At 51.0% G+C, this 27,033-nt stretch overlaps 1 protein-coding gene across 5 annotated transcripts in view; it reads left to right on the forward strand.

The window, feature by feature from the left end:
* Hmcn2 (hemicentin 2) overlaps positions 1-27,033 on the forward strand; it is a 148,797-nt gene that overhangs the window by 11,957 nt on the left and 109,807 nt on the right. For all 5 annotated transcript variants that reach the window (XM_076928470.1, XM_076928468.1, XM_076928467.1 and 2 more), the window contains exons 2-14: positions 6,860-6,930; positions 8,498-8,656; positions 9,336-9,458; positions 16,017-16,188; positions 16,796-16,902; positions 17,247-17,367; positions 18,596-18,859; positions 22,223-22,367; positions 22,772-22,893; positions 24,833-25,105; positions 25,906-26,047; positions 26,368-26,495; positions 26,777-26,890. In XM_076928470.1, the coding sequence (XP_076784585.1) occupies positions 6,860-6,930; positions 8,498-8,656; positions 9,336-9,458; positions 16,017-16,188; positions 16,796-16,902; positions 17,247-17,367; positions 18,596-18,859; positions 22,223-22,367; positions 22,772-22,893; positions 24,833-25,105; positions 25,906-26,047; positions 26,368-26,495; positions 26,777-26,890 (1,941 nt within the window). The remainder of the gene's footprint in view (positions 1-6,859; positions 6,931-8,497; positions 8,657-9,335; positions 9,459-16,016; positions 16,189-16,795; positions 16,903-17,246; positions 17,368-18,595; positions 18,860-22,222; positions 22,368-22,771; positions 22,894-24,832; positions 25,106-25,905; positions 26,048-26,367; positions 26,496-26,776; positions 26,891-27,033) is intronic.

Raw genomic sequence — 27,033 nt, forward strand, 5'->3', positions numbered from 1 at the left:
CGCACGCACGCACGCACGCACGCACATGCGTACACGCAGGGTTTGGAACGGATATTGATTTTAGCAGGTAAATGTCTAGCTTTTGTTGTGATGTTGCTAGGTTGTTTCCTGTTGACCTACATATGCAATCCCTCCGTTGTGACTGGTTCCCACATTCCTTGCTTTAGTCCCGTGGTCATGGTGGCTTTTCTCTTTAATACTGAGCTGACTTCTGGCTTGAGTACATGTGCAGGAGGTTTGCATTTGGGTAAGTCTGTTCAAACCGTCTAGGAAGCTCTTCCCTTCTGCTGTTTGTCAGGCTTGGGCTCAGGGTTCACCTCTTCCAGTTAATAATCTGTTTCCTTCAAACATGGCCAGACTGGGGCTGGGGGTGGAGACAGTGGCAGAGCGCATGCTTCGCCTGCACAAGGCCCTGGGTTCCATCACGAGACCAAACTCCAAGCCCTAAGAAGCAAAAATGAAAATACATTTATAAAACTTTCTAATAATATAGTGTTTAAGAAATGTAAACTTTAATATTCTTATGTCCTCCCAGGCCATGCATGGGGTGTCACACGTTTACACCCGCATATGTATGTGCATGTGTGTGTATGTATGCCTCTGTGTGACAATATATAGCCAGTGTATCTGACTTACATACATCCCCCTTTTTAAAAGAAACATTTATTTGTGTGTATGGTTGCATGAATGTGGAGGTCAGAGGAAAACTTTTGGGAGTTAGTTTCTCTCTTCACCTGTGGGTCACCAGGCTTGGTGACATCAGGTTTGGTGACATCAGGCTTGGTGACATCAGGCTTGGTGAAATCAGGCTTGGTGACATCATGCTTGGTGACATCATGCTTGGTGACATCAGGCTTGGTGACATCAGGTTTGGTGACATCAGGCTTGGTGACATCAGGTTTGGTGACATCAGGCTTGGTGACATCATGCTTGGTGACATCAGGTTTGGTGACATCAGGCTTGGTGACATCAGGCTTGGTGACATCAGGCTTGGTGACAAGCCCTTTTACCCGCTGAGCATCACAGCTGCTTTCATACGCATATAAAATCTTAATTTTTTTCAAAGTGCTCCCTTTAAAAATAGATATATTTACTTTTATTTTACGTGTGTATTCCTGGAAATGAAACCGTTCTGTGGAAGTGGACCCGACCTTTTGCATTTTGAGCAGTATGGAAAACCTCCCTGCATTTTACCTGCCCAGGAGACACTGGGAGACTATGTTTATCACATCCTGGCCGGTAACTCTGTCTGTTTAGTGTGCTATAAGAACTTTATGCTAAACTGATAGAGGACAGATGATGCCCTGTTTAAATTTGCATATGTCTGACTCTTGGCCAATTTAGAACCTTCCAGAGTTCCCCCTGCCTTTGGGTCTCCAGGTGTGCTACTGTCCCGAGGGGAGAGTTTGGGCTGGCTGGGCTGGACTCATGGCTCAGCCCTCAGAACTGCTCATGGTCAGGGCAGCTTTTTGGAGCGTGTGGAAGCTACTTGTGTGTGTGTGTGTATGTGTGGAGGTCTTCATTGTCTTCCTCCACCCTGATTTTGCTATTACTGTCCCAGCCTGAGGAATTTCACTCCCTCAGCCTGACAGCCCTCTCTCCTTTAACTTAAAGGCTTTTACCCCCTTAGCCCGGAACCCCTCCCTCCATCAGCCTTGGGGTTTCCTTTCTGTGGACTGGAGGTCTTCACCAACTTAGCTTGGTGTTTCCCTTGATTATCCAGGGGCCCCTACTCTTTTAGCTTTGGGTTCTCACCTCTATGTTAGAGGGTTCTTTAGCCAAGGTTTTCTCCCTTAGTCAGAGGGTCCTCACTGCTTTGGTCTAGCTCCAGGCACCTCTCCCAGGAGGCTGGAGATCCAGGCACCTGTAAGGTGTCAGCTCCATCCAGCTGGCTCTCATCATCCTGAGGCAGAGTCATCTGCTGCGGAAATGAAACCTGGATTTATTCTGGGGACCAGCCTGGCTCATGTCACGGCCTGACTGAGCCATACACTTCTTTGTCAAGGGTTTTCTAGGCCTGAGTCTTTGCAGGGAAGGGATGTTGGGAGAGGATGGAGAGGGAAGGAAAGGTGGGTGCTGGGTGCTGGGGAGGTGTGTGCCTGTGGCTAAAAGGTGATGGATCTGAGAGTGGAGATCCCCAGAGGGCTGGGGTGTGGGATTAGAGCCAGCCCCTTAGTGTCAACCTTACCCAATAGGTAACGCTGGAAGGATTTCCTTAGGCCAGGCAGATGCCAGCTTGCCATGGTCCCTCAGTGCAGCCAGAAAGACTCAGAGTACCAAACTCCTTGGTGTGTGGCCATGATGCCTATCAGTCTCACAGTGGCATCCTGAGTGGAGAAGGAGTAAACAGGACTGGGAACGGCATCCTGGGTACAGGGAGTGACAGACGCTCTGAGGCCAGCAGGACTGTGGCCCAGTACATCCTGAAGGAACAGCAACAGACTGAGCCAAGATCCACTTATCCTGCCAGGGTATTCTACCTGGCAGGGGCTTCCAGGGACTTCTGGACTCCTGGAAGGGACAGCAGAGGCTCTGGGACCATTTTTTGTTCTTTGGACAGAGCCACCAGCCTAATGTTTCTTGTCTCATCATGCCTGTCATTTGGGGATATATTCAAAGGTGACACCTTAGCTCAGGCTCAGGAAATGTCAGAATACCAGCAGCCTGCATGCCACTTCTCCAGCCTCTGCCTCCTAGAGATGGGACAGCAGAGTCCTGGAGAAGGTGGGCAAGGTGGTGGCAGGGTAGGGAGAGGAAGAGGGAGAGGGAGAGGGAGAGGGAGAGGGAGAGGGAGAGGGAGAGGGAGAGGGAGAGGGAGAGGGAGAGGGAGAGGGATAGATAGATAGATATGGGACTCAAATGCTACTTGCTCATGGGGAAGGAAAGGAAAGATCTGGGAAGACTCCTTGCCCAGAGGGTGAGAGACTGTTACAGATGAAGTCTGAGGCCCAGTTACAGCCCCGACTATTCTCATTGGGACCAACAGGGACAGACCAGGGTCTGGCAAAGCATCTGACCTGTTCCAACACTGCATGCCCTACACAGATCCCAGAGACTTCCTTTCTATGCAGAGCAGAAGCTCCCCTGTAGAGGCATGAGCCTGGGACAGGCTTCTGGGACTCATATGCAGGAGGGTGGTTGAGGGGAGTCAAGGTCACAGGCTTAATCATTCCCACGGCCAGCATGCCCAGCCTTTAGGGGCTGCACGCTACATCTGCCCAGCTGTTTGGCAAATGTCCTTCTTCAGTCACGAACGTCCCTCCCCTCCAGGAGCAATGAGGCCCAGGGAATGAGCACAGAGCATCTGCAGCCTCTAGCTTGGTTGACAGCTTGGAGATGGGGTCAGAATGACCCAGATTCCAGTCCTATCTCTACCGATCCCTGCTTGTAATTCTTTGGTCAGGTTGCTTTGTCTCCCTGGACTTAGACTTTATTGTGCTAGGGGCATGGCTCAGTGGCTTTCCCAGCATGCACAGAGCCTGGGGTTCCACCCAGCACTGCAAAGACTGAGTGAGGTAGTACACACCTGTATCCCAGCAACTCAGGAGGTAGAAATTGCAGCATCAAGAGTTCAAGGTTATCCTTAGCTATATAGAGAGTTCTAGGATAGCCTGGGCTACAAGAGACTTTGTCTAAAAATAAATAAATAAATTATACCTCTAACAGCAATAAACCCATGCCTGTCATCACCTTTGCCATGGCCTGTATCCCACCCCAAAGCTAAGTTATGGAAACTTTAGTTCTCCCATGTGGTGATATGGAGCCCAGGGGAGGGATTTAGGTCATGAGGCTGCACTCTCAGAAACAGGTAATTAGTCATCCCCCTGATCTCCAACTGAGTTAGTTCTACTGAGATGAGCCCTCTTCCCCTGATGCTCATCTCTCTAGTGTGCTTGCTTCTCTTCTGCCACATGATGCTCCTAGAGTCCCCAGCAGATGCTGTACTATAGTCTTGGACCCGTTAGCTCACAGGACTGTGAGCAGAAATAAACCTTTCTTCTTGATAAATCAGCTAGCATTGGGTATTTTATGACAGAAGCAGAAAAAAACCAAACACAAATCAGCACTTAAAGCCACATCTAGAGGCACACTGTGTCAGGAAGGCTCACACTGGCACACAAGCAAAGCCACTGAGATTTTTGTTGTTCAGCGTCAGCTGTTTGAGACAAAAAACAAACAACAACAACAACAACAAACCAAACAAACTAGGGAGAAGGAGGGACCCAGTAATCTCTCCTACAGGCAAACTCTCACAGGGACAAACCTGCTGTCCTGCTCTGTCTGGCTCTGGACTTAGTGCTCTGCTGGATGTGAGAGGGGCCAGCCTTCTCAGTGAGGCAGGGGCATCCCTCGCTGAAGACAACATACATCTCTGAGTCCCCAAACAGCTGGTGGGTGACCCCTGAGGACTCAGACCCTTCCTAGAATTGTAGGGAAGGTAGTGTGATGTCTACCGAGATGTATGGGGCCAGAGGAGGTCAGACAAGAAGGCAGCTGCTTTGGGGTGACATGGCCTCCCAGAGGTACCTCCCTCTCACAAGGATGGTCTTTCCTAGGACCTGGGTGGTTGGAGGCTGAGCCTTAGAAGTTGGGTTCAGAAGCTCACCCTCCAACCCAGGACTGCCAAGATTATCATAATCTCATTCAAATAAGCCACGTGGTGGCTCATAACTGTAACTCCAGCTTTAGGGGATCTGATGCCCTGTTAGGCTTCTGAGGGCACTTGAACACGTGGCACACATATGTATACACACACGCACACACGTGCATACATACACACATATAAAAATAAGTCGTTAAATGAACTGAGGAGATGGCTCAGTAAGTCAAAGTGTTTGTTATGTAAGTGTGAGTGCTGGAGTCCAGATCCGCAGCACCCAGGTAAATGTCAGGGGAGCATGGCAGCTCACTTGCAATCCCGGTGCACAGGAGACAGAGACGGATCTCCGAGCTAGCTGGCTGGACTAGCTGAGTAAGAGAGCTCTGAGCTCAACAGGGAAATTCTATCTCCATGTATAAGGTAGAGATCTATTGAGGAAGCCACCTGATGTCAACTTCTGGCCTGGACACATACATACATATGAACACACACACAGAGTGAACATGCTTATACATGCACATGCCATATATATATATATATATATATATATATATATATATGCATAGTAAAAAAAGAGAATATAATTTTTAAAAGCCAATGAACTAAAACATTCAAAGAAAAAGAGAAACAAGAGATGAAGCCTAATCAGTGACTAACCACCTTCCCTCGTGCCGTGTAGGGCAATAGAAAAGCCAAACCCAAGGAAGGAAGAGCTCAGCCATCACCCAACCACCACCATCTTGCCATCCATCCATTATATCTGTCTCTTCATCCCTGCATCCATTCATATCCTCATCTATCTATCTATCTATCTATCTATCTATCTATCTATCTATCTATCCATCATCTGTCTATTTATCTACCATCTATCTATGTACCTATCATTTGTCTATCTATCATCTATCTACTCTACCTATTTGCTTAACATCTATTTTCTCTATCTATCTATCTATCTATCTATCTATCTATCTATCTATCTATCGTCTGTCTGTCTTTCTATCTATCTGTATTTTAAATAGCCTGCACTATTATTGACACAGAAATGACAAGGGGCTCGGCAATGGCTTAGGGGACAAAATGTCACCGCACAAGTGTGAGCACAGAGGCTGTTAAAATATATCAAATCAACAGATACCAGACTGTGAGTCTCAGCTGTGTGCTCTCAGCAGATGGCACATTATGAAGGCCACACTCCTTTCGGGGTCTAGAGCACTGCTGTACCTCAGCTGATCCTTCTGCCTTTTCAAGCTCCAGTACAGGAAACTCCTGTACCGGCTTCTCACCAAGGGAGGCATGCGTGCGTGCGTGCGTGCGTGCGTGCGTGCGTGTGCACTCCCAAGTCTGGCTTCTTTCTCAGTTTCCTTCGTGTGAGACCCATGCATGCTCCTGCCTGGTGGCTTCATCTGTTTTATTGCTCAGTTTGGGAACTGATCACAGTAGTCCCCCATTATCTACAGCTTCACGTTCCATACTCCAGTTCCTGACAATCCACCAAGAGCTAAGATCTTTAAATAGAAAATTCTAGAAATCACTCCCTAGTTTTAGACATCATAATATCCTGAGTCTCACACTGCCCTACTGTGTCTTCCCAGAAAGTTAGTCGTCTATTTTGCATTTTATCCGCATTGTATACACTACCCAATGTATACACTACTCATCCGTAAGCTGCTTTGTAGCTGTTTGACTTCATAATCACCCAAGATGGAGTCTGTCTGGCAGTTACTAGGGTTCAAGAACTTTGACAGGATTGTTATGAACACCTGAGCAGAAGGTGCTGTGGGCACCAGGGTTTTTATTTTACTTGCTTAGATAGCTATGAACAGAGAGTGGCCAGGTCTACAGACTGTTAGCTCTTGATCTTTCAGAAACGTGTGTTCTCTTCTGAGGCAGTGGAATGAATTCAAGTTCCACCAGTGTTGGAGGGGTGTCCCCTGCCCCACACCCCCTCCATATCCAGTGTGTGACTCTGCCACTTCTCCGTGCTGCCCCTTTGATGTGTAGATAGACTTTTCTGGGGAGCTTCATGCTTACTGCTTGGCTTGGTGTTGGCTGCTTGCTGTGTGTTGCAGAATACAGCAACTGTTTCCTGTTCCATCTGTTTTCCCAGCATCCTTTTCCCTTCAGAAGCAGGAATGGGTGGGGTGCACAAAGGGGGTTTCTTAGAGAAAGCTTGAAACCACTGATGGAATGGCAAATGGGTTTGTCTGTGGCCCTTCTATGCTCACGGAAACCCACCTGCATCTCTCTCTCTCCCCACAGATATTGGCCCGGTGACCCTCACGGCAGACCCAGTGGTGTTTCAGAGAGAGCTGAGAGAACTCTATGTTCAGGTGGGCCACCCACCATCTTTATTGTTCATCTTCTTTTATGACAGAGCCCAAGGTCTTGCCAAGGTGGTGCCCTCCTCCCTCCTGGCCCTGCCTCTCCCTCAGCCCACATCTTAGCTTGGTCCTAGAAGCCAGTACTTCCTGGTTCCTTTCCTCAGTTCATGAAACAAATACATCACAGAGCCCTGGTGCATACTGGGTACTATTTTAATAAATGAGTGAGGGGAGACGCTGTTCCATTAAGGGTTTATGTGAAGGCGTACGGACAGCTTAGTTCAGACCCCTACACCAGATCTGAGCCTGGGTCACATATCCTTGGCTACTTGAGTACCCATGTCTCACAAAACACCTGGCTCCAGCATCTGTCCTTCTCCTGACAGTTGAGACCACTCGCCTTCTGAGAGCAGGGACTCCATAGGTGGAGCCTGCTTCTTGACTGAATTCCCCAGGGCCTGGAGCAGGGTCTAGAACACCTGGGACTCCGGAAGTCCTTCTGACTTTCTGAATTAAGAGGGAAAGTTGTAGAGGGATGCTGCAGGGATGAGGAGAGAGGGAGTAAGTGGTTGGGAAGTACCCTCTTAGAGGCAAAGGGGAGGGGGGATGGGATGAAGGGTTGCAGAGGGGAAACCAAAAAAAGGGACATTTGAAATGTAAATAATAAAATAATTAATTAATTTAAAAAAAAGCAAAGTTATGTTGTGGGGTCGGCTGCTCCAGCAGGCTGGGCTTGTAAACTATGTGTGCTCTCACCTCACAAAAGCTCTGGGTGCTGCCAGGCACAGAGGGTGTGAATGTGTCTCTTTGAGGGCCTGATGCCAGGCAAGTGACAGAGAGAACACTCCTTCTTGCCTTACCCGGCTCAACTCTTAATTTTTACTCTTAATCCTTGGCTGTCACAGGACTTCCTGAGGCTGTCCCCAGTGGCTTCTGTTCAGCTTTCCCTTGTCACATGGTAATGATCTGGGAACAGCTCATTCAGTAAAGCACACCTGCCACACAAATATGTAAAAGGCTGGGTGTGGTTGTAATCCCAGTGCTGAGGAGGCAGAGACAGGAGGATCGCAGAGTCCCGTTGGCTAGCAGGCCTAACAGAGTCAGCAAGCTCCATACTCTGTGAGAGATGGATCTGAAAATAGGTGAAGTTAGGGGCGGACTTAGAACATTGACTTCTGACCTCCACACACACTCACATACATGTGCACGATCACCCCCATACATGTCCACACACATGTAAGTACATGTGCAAACATACCTTTATACACTCACGTGTGTAAAGCTGGCTCATGTCTCAGCAGCTCCCCCCCCCCCCCCCCCCCCCCCCCGTTTTCTGTACCTTCTATAAGATGGGACTGTCACTCACACAAGAGAGAGAATGAATAACACCTGTCTAAAGTCACAATAGGGCAGATGCTGGGAGGGACTAACAGGGACCACAGCCTGACCCAATGAAGCCACACTGAGGTGGTTTGAAGTAACTCCCAACTCCCACTGGTTTTAGAGGCTTGTCCAGGCTGCCCCCCCCCTTGTAAATGAGGTGGGTGGCAGCTGCTGACACACTTCAACCCTCCAGGGAGGTGGTGACTGCCCAGAGATGAGTGTGGGGGCCATCAAGGCTGCAGTGGAGGTTGCCAATCCTGGCTCCTTCATCTACGTCTTCTCGGATGCCCGTGCCAAGGACTACCACAAGAAGAATGAGCTCCTGCAGCTCCTGCAGCTGAAGCAGTCGCAGGTGAGAGCTTTAGGGATGGGGCGGGCAGCCATGCAGGAGGCCAGGTGAGGGAGCAGGAAGCCCCACTGGAGAGTGGGGCCAGGTGGCTCTCCCAATGCCCTGGAGCACAGCCGCCACTCTGTAAAGGCAGCATGGTTGCAAGCTCTGGGCCCAGGAGCCCTCACTTCCTGGTGAGGTTTGCCCTGGTGCAGCTCCACCCCCATCTTCCCATCATGCACTACTTCTCCACCCTCATCATCAGCCCTTGGTCCTTGCAGCTCAGGAACTCTTGTCCTTGTATGTTCAGAAGACAGGTAAAGACTTCTGCCTCTTGCTGATGGCTGCGGAGGGGAGAAGGGCGGGTCTACTCTTGGGGAAAATCTCAAGGTCTGGCGTAGCCGCTTACATGTCTAGAATATTCTAGAGTGCTTCAGGGTTCTTCTCATGGTAGCCTCTAGGGGCCACTCCAAAAGGAGTCTACCTCAGTATTGTTCTTTGTTGTAGATCACATCCTACTCATGAAGCACCTGCTGTGTTTCTGACCCCACCCCTGCTCCACCCCGCCCCTGCCCTGTCCCTGCCTTGTGTTATCCTGATCCCCCTGCAGGGGACACTCTCATTGTTCCCATGTCTTCCATGGTTGGGGTCCTGCCTCTCCTGGTTACAGTAGAAAGCACGGGTCTATTTGCCTATTTTCCAGGTGGTCTTTGTGCTGACTGGGGACTGTGGTGACCGCACCCATCCTGGCTACCTGGCCTTTGAGGAGATTGCCTCCACCAGCTCTGGCCAGGTGTTCCAGCTGGACAAGCAGCAGGTGTCAGAGGTGAGCCACCACAGAGCCACCACAGATGTTCCTTCCAGGCCTACTGCCCCTGTGGGTGAGGATGCTGGGTCTTGCATGGTGTTGTACATGGGGACTTTGCCTGGTGGCTGTCAATGGGTGGTGCTGAGTACCTATCTCCAGGCTCTGCATTGTCTCCTCCAATCTCTTGAACCCCCAGGCAAGTACTTGGGAAACACCCCAAAAGTAAAGAGGCTGAGGCTTTGAGGAGCGCCTTGGGGTGACAGGAGGTAGTTTCAGACGCTATCCCAGAGTCTGGGGCAAAGGGACCACAGACCGTTTCCGGGATCCTGGGAGTTAGCAGGGGTGGGACTCCACTACCTTAGGGTCCAGCTTCCAGATCCACTAAGCCCGGAGGATACCATCTGTGCCTCTGTCCTGCTCCCTGGCCAAATGACAGCTATGTCCTCTCCAAAGCCTATTCTTTACTGTATCCATCTTTCCAGTAATACAGAGCCCAACCACTGTCTCTAGCAGAACCTACCCACTAGATAGATAGAGAGGCCTATCTCTGTGTTGTGAATCCTCCAGTATCAGCTGAGTGCAAGGCATGGGTGTGGAATCTCTGGGCAGAGCTGCAGCTGTCACACAACACTGACACCAGCTTTCTTGAGCCTATTTGGAATGATCTATGTGTGGGTCCCAGGACACTACCTCTATGGCCCTCCTGTTGTCCCCTCCTGGACACTCAGACCTTTATCAGAGCCTCTGCCTGTGTTTCCTCTTGCTCACTCCATACCCAAGCCAGCCTCTCTCCTGCTCGTGGGCCCCAGGACCTTTGCTCAGGCTTTCTTCTTCTAACCTTCTCATATACATGCCTTCCTAGGAAGCCATCTTCAACTTCCTGCCAAGGTGGAATCTCTTTCCACTTCCCTTCCGAGCTCTCTGCACTCCTTTACAGAGTTTTCATCTTGTGGGCCTGTGAGAGCCCTCAGGGTGGGGCCACAGAGGGCACCCTAAGCAGACACCCAATGGGGTAACTAGTGCCAGGAGGTGGCTGAGGGACAGGGTGCTTTGGGTTCCCATGCCTGCTGCTCTGGGAAAGAAGATGTCTCCAGAGTAGGCAGGGGCCTCAAGGATGGACTTTGTGAGCTGTGTATTTATGAGCTGAGAGGACTTGTCTCTGGGGCCGTGTTTAGATTAGCGTGCCTCGGCTCCCTGTTGACAGATGGCGTTTATACTTCTCTGTGACACCACAGGCTTTAGTTTCTGGCTTGTCAGCTTGTCCTGGCATGGAGCCCCACATAAGGGCGGGAGGCATTTCAGAGTGGAGGCACAGTTTTGTCCCCACTTTTAGGGGGAGACGCTTGCTTTCTTCCAGAGTCAAATGAGACAGAGAGGCAAGGCAAGTTGCCGAGGACAGCTTGCCAGGGTCCTTGTCTCCAGGCACCCCAGGTGAGCCCTTCGGCATTTTGCTATGGGAGTCTCACACAGCAAGAACACTGACAGCCTGGTCGAGATGCTCCAGGTGGTGGCCTGGAGGCTCCTGGGCACGGAGAGCTGCATGCCCTGAACCTGGCTCTCTCTAGATGTTCCCAGACCCACATCGAGCCTGGGAAAGTAGCTGGGACAGCCAAGGCCGTGGTCATTCCCTAGGGAAGCCAGGCCAGTGGGGCTCTAGCTGGGAGAAATCTGAAGTTCTGAGGACACATGTCAAGCACACACTTCGACCTTCACAAAGTGCAGAATTGATACACTGTGTACACCCCACTGTGCTCATTTACTAAGCACCTGCTGTATGCATCACCCAGGAAGAGACAGCCCGTCTGAACAAGAAGACCTCTGTTTTGGGGATTTTAGCTCTTTAAACTTGTGAACTTGTCTTTGCAGAGGGAAGGAGCCTTCTTTTGGAATTTGTTCCAAAGTATGTGGGGGAAATTGAAGAAGCTCTCTCCCTGCCAAGGCAACTTAGAATTCTGACCATCCTGCCACAAGAGAGGATCATGTTGAAGGCAGGCAATGCGACCTTGGGTTTGTCCTAGGGTGTGTGGCATATGTAACTATATGCATTCATATGTGAGTGTATGTAGCGCACTGGGCCTCTTCCCTAGGTGCTCTCCAGTTGGTTTCTTGAGTCACAGTATTTCACTAAACCCAAACTTAACCAGGTGGCCTGGACCGCCTGGTGAATGAGCTCCAGGACTGCCTGTCTGTGCACCTCCCACACAGCCTCCGTTTACAGGCATGTGCCCGTGCTCCCAGCTTCTATGTGGTTCTATGTGAACTCAGGTTCTCACGTGTGCACTCCACACACTTTTATCTATTGAGCTATGGTTCTAAGCCCAAGGTGGGCATTTTTGAAAAATCAAGTTTTGGGTAGGACCCATGGGTTGCACACAAGCTTGGCTCAGTCCACACTCAGCTATAAAAGCCGATGCTGCAGGAGAGTGCCAGGGGATGAGAAGCGACAGAAGAGCTGACCCCATTGTCTTCCCTAGGAAGTCACCCTATAACCTCCCGGGAGAGCACTGACCATCTCCCTCCCCCTGCATGCCCCACTGCTCCCCACCCCACTGCCTACTCTTTAGCTTAGCCGGTTCTGGGGGGTTGGGACAACTCTTGTCCAGTAGCAGCAGGTACACCCAGCAAATTGCCCAGATCCCACAAATCCCTTTGAAGAGAGGTGACTTGCTTTCTACAACAACGGTTGGGAAGCTCCTACCAGGAGGCTCTGGTTAAAGGCTAATCCTGGAATGGTCTCAAGTGTTCAGGGTAGTGGAAAGGTTGAGACACGGGCTGGTGGGGACAAGACAGAGGTGGCAATGAGTCACAGTTCTGTTGCCTTCAGTGGGACTTTATGCCCTACACTGGTTCCCATTCGGCAGGATCTCCCCTTGGGCGCGGCTGTGCTGATGGGATCCTTTGTCTTTTGAGGTAGTGACCAGGGTGTTGGAAGGGTGCTGAGCATGGTACTGGGTACCCAGGAAGACTAGGTGAGAGCTGACCACAGCTTAACTCTTCCCGTCTTCTGGGTGGTGGCAGAGGTTTCTCCCCTCCACTCCCCAACTCCACTGACGCCCTCTGAAGAGTAGGGGTGCACTCTCAAGAGTGTTCTGAGCAAGGCAGAGTTGGGTAGAGAATCTGGGGTACACAGGTGGCAAGGGGCAGAGCCTTGGGCCTGGGGAGGTGCTCCCTCTGTGACTCCAGGCCAGTTCCTCAGTTTCCCAGCTGTAGCTGTGAACCCTACTCCTCCTCCGAGTTCCCTCAGCTTCCTCGGCTGTCCTGGCTGTCAAGCATCCTGGGAGTGCCTCTGGGGATGATTTATCAGCCACGAAGGGCCCAGCAGCAGTCATCTGGCAGAGGGTAACAAGGCCAGATTCTTTCCTTCCTTCTCCATCAGCGGCCAGAGCTCAGGCCAGCACATGGCTGGCTCCCAGGCCCCACCCCATAGACATCTGGAAGCCATCACGGTCGCCAAATAAACACTGTGCTTGCTTAATGAAGGCGCTCTGCTCGGAAGGCTCCTCAGTTCCGCTCTGGAGGCCTGGGGGCACAGCCGGGTCCAGAAGGCCTTGACCTTAAGCCTGACCCTACAAGGTGGTCTGGACTTGCTGTGAGCAAGAGAATCACTCTCCCCTCCAAATCCCAGGGCGGGCTGCCTCATGCCGGGGTCATTAGGGTACCGACTGTCCCAGCCTTCTTTGCAGTTTGGTAACCTGAATTGCTGGGCATCCTCTCTCCACCAGAACAATCTAGAACAGCTTGTAGTAGCTCTGTCAGTTTAGTAGCTGATGTAACTTGTCCAGGCAGCTGTCGCCTGGGGTGGCTTCTTTTCTGGGTCACCATCCTCTGTCCCCACTCTATGACCTGAGGAACAGGCAGTTGGCACAGAGCTGCTCCTTCTCCATCTGGCAGCGTCTCCGTAGCTTTGCTGATTCCTCGGCACTGTCTTCCTTCCATCCTCTACCATGGAGACAAAGAACCCTGTCCTGGTCCATCAGCCGTGACAGGTGGAGCCTTTTCAAGAGTCATGTTTCTCAGAAAACTAGGCCAAGATGGGAGAGCGAAGTTGAATTCTTATCCAGTGATAACTGAGGTCTCAGCACACGTCTCAGCAATACGTGTTCATTTTCTAGATCTCAGGCACATCTTCCAATTCTCTTCCCTTCTGTGAAAAGCCACATGGTAGGCAGAGCAGAAGAACTGCCGGTTAGGGCCACAGTGGCCTGCAGGCAGCACACAAAGCCACTCTTTTCTAGTCTCGTATCCATGGCAGACATTACTAATCGATCACAGATTTTTTTTTTTTTTTTTCCTTCTCAGGCAGCATTCCAAGAAGCCATTATAGTCAACTGACATTGGCAAGCAAACATCATACCCAGGTGTATGATAAACTCAGGACATTATCATTTTTAAATGGCTTTTAGTTTCTACAATTACTATGAATTGGGGTTGGAGGGAAATTGTGGTATACTCCTTTAATCCTGGCGCTCAGAGATAGAGGCAAGCAGACCTCTGTGAGTTCGGGGCCAACCTGGTTTTGTTAGTAAGTTCCAGACCAGCCAGAGCTACATAGACACTGTCTCAAAAGTCAGACAAACTACACACGTAAGACTCAGAGCTACCAACAATTCAGCATTTGTTTGCATTTTCCCCTTCTTTATCCCCCTGGACCTTGCTGAGCCATGATACTTTATCCATAAATAATTTAGAATTAACTCTGTTTAATTTGGGCTGCTGTGAACAGAACCCAGGGTCTCGTGTGCTATGAAAGTGCTCCTCAGCTGAATCTTACTGGCACCCCCCCCCCCACTCTCCCTCATACTATCTTTTTTTTTTTTTTTATAAGAGACTTGTTCAGACCCAAGGGAAGTCTCAATTTCTTTTTTTTTTCTTTTTTTTTTTCTTTTTCTTTTTTTTTTTCTTTTTGGTTTTTTGAGACAGGGTCTCTCTGTGTAGCCCTGGCTGTCCTGGAACTCACTCTGTAGACCAGGCTGGCCTCGAACTCAGAAATCCGCCTGCCTCTGCCTCCCAAGTGCTGGGATTAAAGGCGTGCGCCACCACCGCCCAGCTCCCTCATACTATCTTACTGTATCTACTCCAAAATCCTTGTTTGACCTCCCCCAACTGGCCTCAATATGCCTCGTCTGTTTCTGTTTTGTTTTGCATGTATGTATATGTATGTGTGTACAAGGGCACACGTGTGTTATGTGCATGTGGATGTGAATTGACATCAGGTGTGTTCTCTCTCCACTTTGTTGATCGATACAGGGTTTCTTTCAGCACCTGGAATTTTCAGGTTAAGCTAGTCTAGCCAGTTTGTTTTTTTAAAAATCTGAGCTCTGGCAGTCTGAACACTGGCCCTGACTCTTGCAAAGCAAGTGCTTTATTCGAAGTCATCTCCCAGGCCCCTCACATTGTTTTCTGAAGAAGCGTGTGTGGCTCAGATTTTAATTATTGCTGCCTGTTCCACTTGACTGTTGTGTCTATCAGGGCCTCTCAAGTCTGGGGCCATCTGCTCATTGTCAGGACTCCAGCGGAAGAGGCCCTGCTGGGTCCCATGTTCTAAATTCTAGTCTTTGCCCCGCGCTGTTGCTGACACGCCCTCGCTCTGTACTTCCTGTCTAACCTGAGTTTGTTACACGGCCTGGGCAGGCGGTGGCTGGTGTGTGTGGAGCGGTGTCTCGGGGTTGGTGTTGTGGCTTCTGTCCAATGCTTGACATCAACAGACAAGCAGCACCTTGCTGTCTTACTGTAGCTGATGACACGTTGTGTCACTGGTTCCAGTGGTGACAGGCAGCTGTGTATGGCAAGGCCATATCTCCCCACCCCATACTGACTTCAGTGTCTGTGGGGTAACACCCAAGCTCCGGATGGATATGTAGTCTCCATCAATCTTATACTCTGTGCTTTTAACATCCAAAGAGGATCCTTGCCCCAAACAATTATTTCATTAGTAGTTGCAAGACGATGGTTTCCTAATTACATCATTCCTTCCACATTTAGCAGCAGGCATTCTTCCAAAAAGGCTCTGGGTCCTCAGGAGAGATGCTCTACCCTGTGAGCACCATTTCTATTGAGTGCCGAGTCACATTCAGTGTCCTTCCTTGAATTGTGTGGTACGGGAAGTTTTTTTCAGTGCTGAGGAATCAAACCCATGGCTTCCTGTGAGCTAGGCAAGCACTCCACCCAGTGACAGCCCCTCAACCCCTCGCAGCCATACACCACAGATTTTTAACTTAGCTTATTTGATGGAATACAGGTCCCCATAGTCCTGTGAGGATTAGCACCATGAGGAGCCTGTGGTGTCATGAGCCACACAGAAGGGAGACTCCAGATCTCCCAGGTGCCCAGTATGCACCAGGGGCTTCTTCAAAGGTGCCAGAGGCAGAGGAGAGACAGGAGCCTATGCTGCATAAGCCCGTGCCTGCTCCTCTCTGCACCCAATCAATCACCTTGTGTCCCCAGGTATCCCCCAAACCCATGTAGTGTGTGGGTTCTGCACACAGTAGAAGCTGATTACAACTGCTTCAGGTGGCCAGACATGTCAATCAAACCCTGGGCACACTGGCTAGTTCAGCTTCTCTCATTTCTCCTCAGGTGTTAAAGTGGGTGGAGTCAGCAATCCAGGCCTCGAAAGTTCATCTGCTGTCAGCAGACCACGAGGAGGAGGGCGAGCACACATGGAGAATCCCTTTTGACCCCAGCCTTAAGGAGGTCACTATCGCACTGAGCGGGCCAGGGCCTGAGATCGAAGTCCGGGACCCACTGGGTATGTGCTCCAGGGCTCACCTCCTCTTTGGATCCAAGACTGAGCTGGGAGGCCAGGATGAAACAAAAGGAGGCCATGAGGAGGAGGGGACTGAGGGGAGGGCTCAGCCAATAAAATGTCTGCCTCATAAACATGAGAACCAGAGTCTGAACGCCCAGCACCCATGTAGAAGCCCATGTATGGCAGCCACACTTTAACCTCAGTACTGGAGGGTGGAGACAGGTAGGTCCCTGAGCTCCTTGGCCAGCCAAAGAGCTCCAAGTGCAGTGAGAGACCCTGTCACAAAAAAGAAAAAAAAATGGGCCAGTGAGATGGCTCAGTGGGTAAAGGAGCTTGCTACCAAACCTGAAGACCTGAGTTCTATCCCTGAGTCTCACATGGTGAGAGGGTGAAACTGGCTGCGGAAAGCTGTCCTCTGACATATGTGCATGTGTACACATGTGTGCGCACACTCGCACACACACCCACACAGAGATATATCACACAGATCCCTATACTTCACAAAGAGGTGATAGAGGCAGGGGGTTCATACTCAAGGATATAGACATTAGGAAGGCGTGAGGGGCCATCAAGTGGTGTTCCTGATTGGTACCTGGGGCTTTTACAGGAAGAGTCCTGCAGAAGGACGAAGGTCTCAATGTGCTCCTCAACATTCCAGACTCAGCCAAGGTCGTAGCCTTTAAGCCTGAGCACCCTGGACTATGGGCCATCAAGGTAGAGACACTGGATGTTCAACAGGGGAGGCTGGGATGTGTAGGTGACAGTGTGGGTGTATCAAAAGGGGTGTAGGGTCAAGAGAGAGGAGGGTGCAGGGGCTGTGGGGTAGACAAGCAGGGGGACAGGCAAGGGTTAGAAGAGAACAGAAAGAGAAACCTCTAGCAGGAGAGCAGGTAAGCTTGTCTTCTGTGTCTGCTTGATACACTGCCCATGTGTCTACAAAAATGAGAGGGTATACACTGCAGGTGTAGGAGTCTGCCAGCTGTGGGCAGTGGCATCTGGGCAGGAGATGGGGCCCTGACACCTGATGCTCTGGTGACCTGGGTGGGGACCTGCACTAGGTATACAGCAGCGGCCGCCACTCCGTGAGAATATCAGGAATCAGCAATATCAACTTCCGAGCCGGCTTCTCCATGCAGCCCTCCCTGGACCTCAACCACACCATCGAATGGCCTTTGCAAGGTACCTGCCCTTGGGCCTGAGGATGGTAATGGCTTTGGGAAGTGGAGGGAGGACCTGCCTGGCTGTGTGAGCCATTTGTGACTGGGGAATGGGTCCTGTAGAGGGGAAGCCGGGTTATTTATTGTTCCAGACCACAGGATGACTCTGGCCCAGCTTCTTCTCCATCAGCCCATGTGGTGACACTTACCTTCAAAGCATCCTTCCAGCTATTAAGGGGTCCTGAGGAGACCTCATGTGGTCCCTTTTATTATTGAGTCACTGTCTCTCCTGTCGCAGAATGCTTGCAAATGCCTGCAAGGTTTTGGTGTAATCTCTAGGATTTCAAGGAGGAGTGATGAAATGAAGAAGAGGGAGGAGGAAGAAACTAGAAATGTTTGTTTGTTTGGTTTGGTTTTGAGACAGGGTTTCTCTGTGTAGCCCTGACTGTTCTGGACTCGCTTTGTAGACCAGGCTAGTCTCCAACTCGTAGAGATTCACCTCTGCCTCCCCAGTGCTAAGATCAAAGATGTGCGCCACCATGCCCAGATGAAATTGGAAATATTTAAGAGTGCTTGGCCCTTAGCTTCTATACTGGGATCATTAGGGCTTGGGCGAGTCTGTGGCTAATTGGGCATTGGATACCTGGACCACAGCAAACAGCCACTCTATACTATCAGCTGGCCATGTGAGACCTCAGGGAGCTTCTACATTCTGTTGGCTGAACGCTGCAGCATGGGCCCGAGCCTGATACTCACAGGCTTGGCTTTCCCAGGAGCTCACATTTAGATTCTTCTGTGCCAAGTGCAGACTCAGGGTTTCTTTGAAAATCATTGCAATCATCTGAAAGGGGAGAAACCTGACCCAGGCTCTCAAATAAACTAAGGAAATGGTGAAAGCTGAGTCCAGTTCTTGGCTTGTGGGAGGGGTCGGGAGAGAGTCCCCACGTAGGATAGATCATAGCTAACACCATGACAAATAAACTGGGGGTAGAAGGGGGAAACATTAACTTTTTCCCAGTCCTATCTCACTGGGGTCTGGGTTTGCAGAAGCAGATACAGCTAATGCAGGCAAGGGAGGAGAAGCTGTGGTGCTTCAGGACCACGGACAGCAGCCCGGAGTCCGCTTTATCCCACCTCCAGACTTAGCTCACACAGGGGAAGATGCAGAGCTGGTGAAGGAAGGCCAAGGAGGCTGGCTCCTGAAATGCAGCCCCAGAGCCCAGCAGTCACTCCTCACCTTCTCTTTGCAGGTGTACCCATCTCCCTGGTGATCAACTCTACGGGCCTGCAGGCACCTGGCCACCTTGAGTCTGTGGAGCTCTCACACAGCTCGGGGAGGTCCCTTCTCACTCTGCCTACACAACTCCTCTCCAATGGGTCTACTCACCAGCTGTGGGCTGGACCACCCTTCCATGTACCGAAGGAGCGCTTTTATCTCAAGGTGAAGGGCAAAGACCATGAGGGGAATCCCCTCCTCCGCGTCTCTGGAGTTTCCTACAGCGGGGTGGCCCCAGGTGAGTGTCTTCCTGGAAGCCTTTCCTGGCTAGATTAGTTTGGGAAAACTTCCACGGCTAGCTGTTTTCTGTTAGGTGTTATGATAAAACCTGACATGCTTCAGACTTGACCTTCAACTTGAAGATGTAGAACAAAGCCGTTAATCTACCTACCCACTCATCTGCCCGCCCATCTGCACACCTGGTTGCCCATCCATCCACCCATATGCACACCCACCCACCCACCCACGCACACAATACTCCCACCTCTCCCATTTTCTCACCCACCCATCCATGTATCAATGTACCCATCTATATAATCATCAACAGCTCACTCATCCATATATTTATATCTGTCCATTCATCCATCACCTACCCATCCGTCTAACTATCCACATGTATTTATCTGAGCATCCATCCATCCACTTTGCTACACACAGCCAACAAGCCATCCATCTATCCATTGATTTACCTACCCATCATCCAACTCCTTATCTATTAATTGCTTCATCTGTTCACCCATCATTTGTCCTTTCACCCTCTCACCTGTCTCTCCATCCATCCATCCATCCATCCATTCATCCATCCATCCATTTCTCCATCCATCTATCCATCCATCCATCCATCCATCCATCATCCATCCATCATCCATCCATCCATCTATCCATCCATCCATCCATCCATCCATCTCTCCATCCATCCATCCATCCATCCATCCATCATCCATCCATCCATCCATCCATCCATCCATCCATCCATCCATCCATCCATTCATCTATTCACCCATCATTCATTCATAATTTTGAGGTTTACTAAGCTAAGTTCAAGCCATAGTGCATGGAAGAGTTGGCCCAGCACTTGCCAACGCTGACCCATTGCCCACTTGCATCAATTCTGAGTGGTGAACAGAGGGACTGCCCCTCACTGAGTACCCCCACAGGAAAGTTCTGGGAATCCTGACAAGGAGATAAGCTCACGAATCTGCTGGAATGCTTCAGAATCCAGTGTGCACATGGCTACACGGGGTGCCTGAGACCACACTCAGCCACTGCTGATGCTTCATGTCACCATAGTGGCTCCCACCTGCGACTTGCACTGGTTTCTGTGCCCCGAAGTCAGGAGCACCTAGGGCAGGATAGAATCTTGGGCTTCCTACCTCCGCCTCTGCTCCTGGGAGGGGCACCTGGGCTCATGGGCCACCTGACCATGTTGCTGGGCTCCGTGGCCCTCCCTGTGCCCACTGTATTTTATAAGTACCTGAGGGGCCCACAGAGAAAAATCTCATAGGCATTCCACACTTTTTGGTGGGGGCAGTTACTCTATTCTTTTCCAGTAAGAATGCCTGGAAGGCAGGAGGGAGGGCTGGCTTGAGACTACCCACAGTGCCCACACAAGAGCACTCCTTGAAGACCTAGATGAAATCTTCCTCCCCTTCCCCTCCCCCCTTTACCCTCCCCCTACCAGTTTCCCCTTTCTCTTTTCTGTTTCATCCTGCCTCCTGGTCCCTGGGCATCTTGGCTGCTATATCATGCTGCTATTCCTGGACCTCTCTGCCATGCCTTTACAGCCCAAGGGGAAGCTTTCTAGAGAGATTTCATCAATGGAGACCTGTCTCTTTCCATTCTGTCCTCTCAGATGGACCCAGGGACTTAGGGTGAAGCTATGGGCTTTGGTCTACTACAATGGTGCCAGGGAGGGACGGGCCACAGTATTTTTTCCTCACTACTTTCAGAGCTGAGAAGTCTGGGATTTGCCCCAGAGCAGGTTGGCTCTGGGGATGAAGGTGTGTGGTGGGTCTGGAGTTCCTGGGCCCATTCTGCTCAGAAGAGGGGGTAACCAAGCTGGCTGGGAGAGGCTCCAGATTGTGGGGGCGAGCAGTGGCTGTACACACAGCTGAGGACGTGGCTGAAAGTCTGACACCCCTCTCCCTGGGGATGTGGCAGGCAGCCCAGGGCATGATGTCACTTACCACCCTCCCAGCCCCCAGCCTGGGTTCTGAGGCTGTCTGGTGCATTGTCTCACCCCTTGAGCATCTTACTGGGCTCCTGTCCCCTCTGGCTGGGATGCAAAGAAGACAGCCGTATGGACTGAGCGCTTGCCAGCACCATGGGCTGCCGCTGACCCTGCCGGGGACTTTCTCAGAGGCCTCTTGAAAACAACTCAGACAGGGAAAGAGGCTGTTGCTCCCAGGATAGGGGTCAGGTGAGGAGAGGAGCAGAGTCAGACAGGGGCTCCAGAAGGGCTCCTCACAAGCTGTGCATTTCCTCGAAGTTCTTTGCTTTATCTCAAAAATGCTGTGAGCTTCACATTCGTAGTCACTTTCCGCCGTGCTTCCCCCAGTGGAAAGGGTTCCCTGCAGACAGATCTAGGTGAACTGGAACTCACTCCCGGACAAAGAAGAGCCCATTGCACAGCCTGCCCACACAGTGGGCAGCATCTGGTCAGCTCTGAGAGCTGTTCCTAGGCAGGTGGGGTCTGGCCCATGCAGGTCTGTCTGCTAACTGGCTTCCTAGGAAGTCTTGGTGAGGTTGTGGCGTACCCTACACTGAAGGTTGTTACCAGCTCCTAATCACACCATAGGCTCAGAGCCATTATCAGCCTACATATGGCATCTTACTGGTTACACCAAAGAGAGTTCTTCCTGAAGCTAGTTAGTTTTATAAGCGCTTAACCTTTGCTTGATAATTTTTAAAATGCGTTCTTAGCATATAATTATTAGTACTGTGTATTACTGGGTTTCGTTGTGACATTTCATACATGTAAGTAATGTAGTTTGCGCACCCCACCATTTCCGTCTCCTGCCCTCTCCCCACTTCCACTAGCGCCCCCCAACTACCTCCTCTTTGGCTTCATGCCCCTTTTCAGCAACCTGATGAACGTCCTTGGCATTGCTTACAGGAACACTAATGAGCATGGACATTTTACCAGTGTCTACACAACCAAGAAAATGTCTCCTCCTCATCCACTGTTAACTGTTGTAAGTCCTTCCAGATGAGTGGGACCTGCAAACACTTCCTTATTCTGACAGGATGTGGACAGGCCCAGCCTATGGCAGGTCTTGTGCACGTGAGTGCGATGGTCATGCTGCACTGAAGGCCAGCATCACACACCATTTCCCCTGCATCCTCTGGCTCTTGCATTCTTCCTACCCCTTCTCTGATATTCCCTAAACCTTGGAGGGATCACCCCCCATTTTGCAGAAGTAGAAACTGAGGTTAAGAAAGGTAAGTGGCTTGCCTTGGATGACCATTGAATGTGACCACACACTGCCTTAAGGCTGGCCTCTGGTTCTTGTTTATTCCTAAGAGGCCCTGTGTGACTGAGGTACCTCAGACAGGCTTTGGCATGGTAGGGAAGAACTCTAAGCCCTGTGCTTGCCTGTAGGTGCACCGTTGGTCAGCATGGCTCCCAAGATCCACGGTTACCTACAGCAGCCCCTGCTGGTGTCCTGTTCTGTGTACAGCACCCTCCCCTTCCAGCTGCAGCTGCAGCGAGACGGAGAAAGGCTGGGCGAGGAGCGGTACTTTCAGTGAGTGACTGCTGGGCAGTAATTGTCCCTGGCCTGGGCTCTAGTGCCCTGGGCAAGTCTCAAAGAATGGGCATCAGGAGAGACTTGGAGGCAGTTTTTCATCCTGATCAGCCTGGTTGGGGATGAGGAGAGCGGGTCTCCCGGGTATGAATGGGCCCAGTAGTGGGGGTCAGGAGTAGAGGAACCCTGTAGACCCTTCCCTTAGGGTGGGAGTCTAGAATTCAGAGAGGTCAAGGCATGGACTCGGCTCATGCAGTCTGCTGTGGAATTTGCCTGGCTCTTCTTACTGAGCCTCAGTGAGGGCTTGGGGTTTCCTTTGGTACAGGGCTTAGGGGGCTGAGGCCCCCGAGACTGGGAAACCCTGGCTGGGGTCAGAGTGACCACACTGCCTGCTACTTTTGCAGAGAGTCAGGAAACAGCAGCTGGGAGATCCCAAGGGCCTCCAAGGCTGAAGAAGGCGTGTACCAGTGCATGGCCGTCAGTAGAGCTGGGACCGGCCGAGCCAGTGCTCAGATTGTCATCACAGGTCAATTTCCTTCTCTCTGTGTGCCAGCTGTGTTCCTCCCTCCCCTTGAGGGTTCCTCGAACTTATGCTTCATCCTTAGGGCACTGTACTAGGCTGCTGTCACTTGGGGACAGTCTCTCACTCAGAACACAGCTACCCTGCTCAATATCCGTCTCATGCCTGGGGTTCTTGTAGGGTTACTCTATCCCTGCCATGATGTCACCTCTGAGCTCTAGAAGACTGGAGATGCCACAGGCAGTCTCAGAATGAGATTAGACACAGTTTTTAAAGTTAAAGACCCAAATCATCTTGTGGGGAAGAAAAGAACCGAAATGTAGTGATCCTACATCCATTTATAAAAAGTTACACAGACCCCTGGCAGAAAGATAGGAAAGCATAAACCAGAACATCAAAGCTGCCCACAATTCCACCAATCTAGCACGTGGATGAGCTCTGCCTGTGGTCTATGCACGTGTGTGCAGGGACACTTTCCTGTGAGCTTTCCTGCAGGCCAGGGGTTGACATCGGCTGTTCCTTCTGTTTTATGTTTGAGACAGGATCTCTCATGGAACATAGGAAAGCTTTCTAATTTTAACTAGACTGAGGAGTGGGGGAGGCAAGCCCCAGAAAGCCTCCCGTCCCCCCCTAGAGCTGGGGTTACAGATGTGGGTGGAGACACCTGGGCTTTATGTGAATGACTAGAATCTAAACCTGGGTCCTAGTGTTTGTACGTTTTATCTCTGGAGCCAGCTTCCTAGCTCCCCAGAGGACTTTTTTTGCCTACATGTTTTGAGGAGGTGATGTCATCAACCTGAGTCCACCATCTGCCAGCGAGTCAGTCTGTGCCCCTCAGCACAGGGGAGAGTCGTTTTTATAAATGATGGGCAGGAAGGGGGTGAGACCAAGAACTGGTCTGCCATGTGCTGATATCTGTACACACTGGCCTTTTCCCATTGCTGCTGAATTACATTAAACTAAGTTATAACTACCTTGACATTGCAACGGATCACCCTGCAAAACTGAGGTCCCCTGCTTAATGGCTGCACCTGTGATTCAAACACTAGGATGCTGAGGTATTAGGGTTGCTGTAAGTTTGGGGTCAGCCTGGGCTATATTGTGAGTTCTAGGTCCATCAGGGTTACAAAGGGAGACCTAGTGTCAATGTTTAAATACACACACACACACACACACACACACACACACACACGCATACACACACACACACACACACACCCCACAGAGTATGAATATTCAGTACTGCTTCATTTTATCTGTAGTCCAGTTTCTCCTTTTGTCCCTAGATGTTACTTGTAAGCACTTTCAATGGCATTGTATTTCTCTTTATTTTTGTATTTGAGACAGAGTCTCACTAGGTATCTATACTGGAACTGACCAGTTTAAGACCAGGCTGGTCTTAAACGCATAGCAATCCCGACTCTGCTTCCCAAGCATGGGGATCATGGGCCAGTGCCACCACGCATGCTCGGATGCTTTTGTCTCCTGCAGGTGAATGTGGCCTGCTGGTCCTGCTCTTCTGGCAGGTGGCCTCTGAGCTTGTCAGTTTGATGGCTTGTGCTCCTGGAAGAGTAGACTTAGCAATATCTCCTTTGTGGCCTTGGGTCTGTTGTTGAAGGTTACCCTGTTGTAGGACAGAGATGTTTCCAGCCAAGTTTCTCCCTCTCCTGGCTGAGATGTTTGGCTGGGAGCGTGTGAAGATCTGAGTCGGTCTTGTTGAATGTGCATTGGCTTGGGAACACATCCATGCTGTGGAGAGCTCCAGGGTTTGATAGCACCCTAGGGAGAATGTGATGGGTGACACGCAATCTCCCCAGGGGGCCAGGCATCTTCGAATGGAGAACACATGGTACCGAGTGCTCTGCTGGCTGACGTGTCCCAAGTCACAGGGGACAGCTGTTCCCACCCCAGCTCCTCAATCTCTTCTACATGACTGTCCCTGCAGACCCTCCACCACAGCTGGTCCCTGGCCCCAATGTGACTGTGTCCCCAGGGGAGACCGCCATCCTGTCATGCCAAGTCCTAGGTGAAACTCCTTACAACTTGACCTGGGTCCGGGACTGGCGAGCCTTACCAGCTACAACAGGCCGAATCACCCAGCTGCATGACCTGTCTCTGGAAGTCAGCAGCATCATCCCCAGTGATGGTGGGCAGTACCAGTGTGTGGCCAGCAATCCAAATGGGGTCACGAGGGCATCTACCTGGCTCCTGGTTCGAGGTGAGGCTCCCATTCTTGTTGTTCCCTAGGACAACACAGCACTGGGGACACCATACGCCCTTCCCTTTGCTCAACCTTTAGAGATGCAGGGTCTCCTAGCTAAGTGATGATCACTATTGGAGTTCTTGATACTAGGGCAATATGAGAGATCCAATGTGCCTGATGCAGAATGGGGGGCACTGGCTAGATGATGGTAGAGAAATTCATCCATGTAGGAGTTTCAAGACTGGGTGTGACTTTAGTCTCCCCAAGTCTGCCTTCCCTGGGATGCCAGCCAACCAAGTATAAAACCCAGCAACTCTTCAAGTGTTCTTTATTGAGCCAGCAACTCCTACTGTTGCTGAGAGTGTGTTGAGAGACCCTACCGGGGCTCTACAGGACAAAGATTGATTAGTTATGTCTTCCATGGCATGGAAGTGAGTTTATTTGCCTTTTTAGGGAATTTGGCTGGCAGCTTGGCCTGAGCCTCACTGGACCTGTTTACTGAGAGTATCTAATCAAACAAACTTAATTTTGGGGTTGGTTTTAGGGCAGGTGATGGGGTTTACCTCAAGATCACAGAGATGTAACTGTCTCCAGCCCTGGCACCTGCTGAGTGCTGAAAGCTCCCAGGGGTGCCCAGATCAAAGCAACCCAGGGCACTAGGGGCAGTGTCCAGTCTCCCCACCTCCAGGAAGACCACCTGGGGACTAGCTCTGGGGCTTGTGTTTCCTCTCCTCTGCCTCCCCTACTGTAATTGAGAGTCAGGCAGGGCCATGGTGGAGAACCACACTGGTCAGATGGGGTCTTCTCATCCACAGAGGCACCTCAAGTCAGCATCAATGCCAGGTCTCAGCGCTTCTCCCAGGGTGTGGAGGTGAGGGTCAGCTGCTCAGCCTCTGGGTACCCCACACCCCATATCTCCTGGAGACGCGAGGGCCTCGCCTTGCCAGAGGACAGCAGGTGAGTAGGCAGGATAAGAGCCCTGGGCCTGGCAGTAGCTAGACCGAGTGCTTAGAGGGTATCTCAGCCTGCATCTTCTCAAAAAATGGTGTGACGTGTACCTGACTTCCACCAGGATCAGCTGAGCATGGCACGGCCAGAGTGGTCAGGCACTCAGGTCTCAAAGAAGAGCCCCATGAATTAAAATGGCGAGTTCCTTAGCCTACCTGTCCCAGAGAAACCTGCCAGTGTCTGAATGTCATTTGCTACTGACATTAATTTGTTATCAATGATGACTATGGGGCCACCATATGTCACCTGTTTTTCTGGCATGACTCCAGAATCCATGTGGATGCCCAAGGCACACTCATCATTCAGGGAGTAGCCCCAGAGGATGCTGGGAACTACAGCTGTGAGGCCACTAATGAAGTCGGCACAGACGAGGAAACAGTCACCCTCTACTACACAGGTACTTGGGCCATAGCATCTCAGAGCATGCTGTTCCCTCCCTCCTTCCTGCTCAAGGACACTGTGGTATTCCAGGCCCTGTGGGTATAGTTCCTGACGTGACATAGGTTAGCATTCTAACCTATGGTGGGGAGACGCACAACATCCATGCAAGGGATTGGTATTCCAGGTAGTGGGGCCAGGGGAATAAACATGGGTGCCAGAGGTGTGGGGGCAGGTAGAGCGGGGAAAGAGATCTCTCCCTGCTAAAGATACCCATGGTTTCTCCTCTGGCCCACACAGACCCACCATCCGTCTCTGCTGTCAATGCTGTGGTTCTCACAGCTGTTGGGGAAGAAGCTGTGCTACAGTGTTCAGTGTCTGGGGTCCCCCCACCCCGGGTCATCTGGTATCGAGGTGAGTTTAATGGGGAGAAGCCCAGGAAACGTCCACCACAGCTCTGGACCTACAGTTTTCTGAAAGGTCACTGGCAGGCAGGGACTCCCAACAGGGAAGGGGGTGGGGGTTGTCATAGGAGAGCCAACTGGTTCCAGCAACTA

The sequence above is a fragment of the Arvicanthis niloticus genome, chromosome 2, assembly GCF_011762505.2.
Source record: "Arvicanthis niloticus isolate mArvNil1 chromosome 2, mArvNil1.pat.X, whole genome shotgun sequence".
Lineage (NCBI taxonomy): Eukaryota > Metazoa > Chordata > Mammalia > Rodentia > Muridae > Arvicanthis > Arvicanthis niloticus.